The 3,515-nt window shown below is 53.5% G+C and overlaps 1 protein-coding gene across 1 annotated transcript in view; it reads right to left on the bottom strand.

The window, feature by feature from the left end:
• ext1b (exostosin glycosyltransferase 1b) overlaps window positions 1-3,230 on the bottom strand; it is a 119,731-nt gene extending 116,501 nt beyond the window's left edge. The window contains exon 1 of the mRNA XM_031866485.1: window positions 1,265-3,230. Within this exon, the coding sequence (XP_031722345.1) occupies window positions 1,265-2,208 (944 nt within the window). The 5' untranslated portion in view covers window positions 2,209-3,230. The remainder of the gene's footprint in view (window positions 1-1,264) is intronic.
• Window positions 3,231-3,515: the final 285 nt, after the last annotated feature.

Raw genomic sequence — 3,515 nt, 5'->3', positions numbered from 1 at the left:
CACACACACACATGGAAATATGTGTAGTTTAACTTTCCGTATACTCCCCATCTATCCTTCCCCTTCACCTTGAAATGCTGTGTGTGCGTGTATACATGGAAACAAACACAACCACAAGTAGGAACAATGTCGACAAGTGCTGTTTACACAAGCCCGAGTCCATCCAGGCTTCACGGAAAGGCCCGGGATCCACGGGACAGGCTGATAAATACAGATCAAACCGCTGTCACTCACATAGAAGTGAACCCGACAGCGGAGTTAGCCACGTAAGCCGGCTATGTAAACCAAACGCCTTCTATACTGAAACATGCAGCTGCTAGGGGGGGTCATTAATTACCACCTTGACATAACGGTAGACCTCCAAAATTAGAGGTAATCAACTAGCCCCGGGGGCTAAGTGGGAAGGATGGCACTAACTCTCAGAAATGAAGGTGATAATTAACCTATTACGGCTGATTTATTCGCACTAAATCGCTTCATCTTTCAACCAAACTTGTCACACGACACCGCGCGCATAAACTCCAACCCGCGTGCGCCTCCTCGGTTTGCCGAGGACGCGGCGGTAGTAGCGACACGGTACACCGGAGCGGCGGTTCTGACCATTTCCAGTGCGAGAACTCCCACCGTCGACTTTCCCTTAGTTTGCACCGAGCGCAGGGCTGCAAAATCAGACGTGTCCCTGCATATCCTGGTGAAGGCTGCAGTATTCCCATGGAGTGGAGGTGGAAGGTGGTGGAGGGGAGGGGAGGGTGAATTCCTTCATAGGAAAGGAGGGAGGAGAGGGTGTCCAGGGAGCTAATAGACTGGCTGGAGAGCTTTTCACTTCATGCTTGAAAGGGAGCGCAGAGGGTAAAACCCAGTCATGTGAAGAGGGGAGGGGGGGCATAAAAGGCTTGGTTAACTATATGAGCTGCAGTTGGGGGTCTTTACAGGGCTCACATTCACTGATAGCTAATGGGTTAACACTGCGATATATGACTAGATTTTTATAAAAAAAAGATCTATATTTGGAGGAAGTGCTTCAATCCTATATCTCAGTTTGGGAAAGACATGAGAATTGAAATGGCTCCACACACACACACACACACACACACACACACACACACACACGTGAGAAACCTTAAAGCTCTGGGTTTTTTTGGCGGGGGGAGAGTGACAGCTCCAAACACCTGGATCATGTGCCCAAAAGTTTGAAAGCATCAAAGGAAACAACTTTTTTTTTACCCTCAGCCACACACACACACACACACTAGCCACAACTTACTTGTCATACTCCGCGTTGTCCTTGTCGCAGCGCGCGTCCTTGTGCTTCTGCCAGTCCTTGCCGTGCTTGCAGGTGGTGAGCAGCACCACGTCCTCCGCGTTGTGCACGTGGTGCAGGGCATTCCTGGTGTCCGAGCCGATGCCCGTTAGGTAGCGCTTCCCCTTGAACACCAGCATGTACTTTCTGAAAGGCGGGATCGAGTTGTACTTGAGGAAGCCCCGCTCCCCGCCGGTCCTCGGGTGCTCCTTGGAGAAGAGCGGGATGGACACGTCGAAGCTGGGCCGGAAGTTCTCGGTGCTAATGCTGGCCTTGGCCAACATGGCCTGGCCGATGTCGAAGCCCAGGTCTTCCGTGTAGTCCGGCCACGTCCCGGAGTACAGGTTAAATATGAGGTGGTTCCTGCCGTCGTTCCACAGAGGCAGGTTCTGGACCTTGGTCTTTAGGTTGTGGACGTATTGTGGGGACAGCTGGTCCCGGTCCAGAGTGTCCAGACTCAGGATGAACAGACACGCTTGCCCGGGGTCCGAGGTGTAAAACCCGGAGCCCTCGATGGCCGATAAAATATTCTGATAGCTCTCGGAGATCTTCTCCCCCTTCTGCAGCGGGTAAACGTAAACTTTGAATCCGTTCTTCTGACACGGGGAGAAATCAAAGCAGGAGTCCATGCGGCACCGCTTGCCTTTGTAAACACTCGTGTTGACGTCCCTCTTCTGCCTCGGAGATATGTGCAGGTTGTACTCCTCGGTGTCCGTCTGATCCCAGGGCAGGAAAAGGTGTAACGGGTCCGAGAAGTGAGGCCAGGGCTGGTCGGGCCGGTACCCGTTTCGGCTGCGGTCATGCCGGCTCCTGCTCGCCGCTGGAAGTTGAACCCCTCCGAGGCAGAAGAGAAGCGCCAGACACGCACCGGCGGAGAGCAGGATCAGGTAGCGTTTTTTGGCCTGCATGTGTCCTGGCAACAGGGGCGAGTCGTTTAGGAATAAAAAATGTAAAGTGGCCCGAAGTTAGGCTCTCACCAACCCCGGCTGCACCGCTCCATCCCCCGGCAGCCTCCACGGATCCCCAACCCCCCTTCTGCGTATTCGGTTCCCAAATCCAGCAATTGATCCAGTGCATGTGGGCGATTTTCTTTTGTTGTTAAAAGTATTGCCCCGTTCTCCCTCTTCTGTAGAGTTTCACCATATCGCACGCGCGCCTACGGTAAAAGCTCCGTGCTTCCCCGGACCCGCTCGGACACAATCACGCGCGGCGGCGACTCTCTTCCCCGGCGCTTCTCCTCGCCGTCATTCAGGCTGCCTGCACGGGGCTATTCAAATGGGAAACTGTCCGGCAGCCGTCTGGTAACTCTCTCTCTCTCTCTCTCGCGCGCGCGCTCTGTGTTCCCCGGGCGAGCAGCGGCAAGGGTCCCCGAGGCTCTCCCAGACGGAAAGGTATACCCCGGTTTGGATGTTAAACTCGCAAACACATTTGCCCAGGGGGCGTAAAGACCCGTCGGTGTGGTGCCGCCGCGCTCGAATCCAAAATGCCTCCGGTTGAATTAGTCCTATTCCCCCTCTTTTATCGCTCCATGGTCCCGTTTGAAGAGAAGCAACACAACATAAAACACCGGGGGGAAGAAGCGACGTAGCGCAGCAGCAGCTCAGCGGTACAACTGTAACCTGACGAATCCCTGCATGTCTCTCCTTATTTATCACAGCCTCCACACACACTGCCCTCGCACGCGCCGATATAACATGAAAAACACATCGGCGGGGAGCCGCGCCGCACGCGAAGTTATCCGGGTGACACGAGGCAAACGAAGGCTAACCACACACCGGGCGGGTAGCTGAGAAAAATGTTCAAAAAAAAGACGGGATTCCTGGATTCTAGTGTCCAATTACCGAGTGCTCAGTCGTCCCGATTGTTAGTCCGTAACATTCCAATCCCGACACGACGGCAGCTGACGGTGCCGTCCCATCGATGCCCACAGGCGCCGCTGATTGGTCCGTCTGTGGGAACGGAAGAGGCGGGACCTTCGGGGAATGCACCCATTCATAACCGGGGTCTTCCGCATGTGCAAATTATCTAATTGTGAGCCTATGGAAGTCGGTTGCAGATGTGCCAGAGAGCAAAGCACACCTCAGTAACAAAGATTTCCACTGAGAGGTTATATTGAGATGATATTCAGTCACATGTCTGCACACATTCTAGTTGTATCAAGTCAGAAACTATTACTTTGCTTTACGCTCATAATTTATGGGTATGGTAGCTTTTA

The sequence above is a fragment of the Anarrhichthys ocellatus genome, unplaced genomic scaffold (assembly GCF_004355925.1).
Source record: "Anarrhichthys ocellatus isolate YVR2014 unplaced genomic scaffold, GSC_Weel_1.0 scaffold35, whole genome shotgun sequence".
In the NCBI taxonomy this organism is placed as follows: domain Eukaryota; kingdom Metazoa; phylum Chordata; class Actinopteri; order Perciformes; family Anarhichadidae; genus Anarrhichthys; species Anarrhichthys ocellatus.
This window is presented reverse-complemented; position numbering and strand designations above follow the sequence as displayed.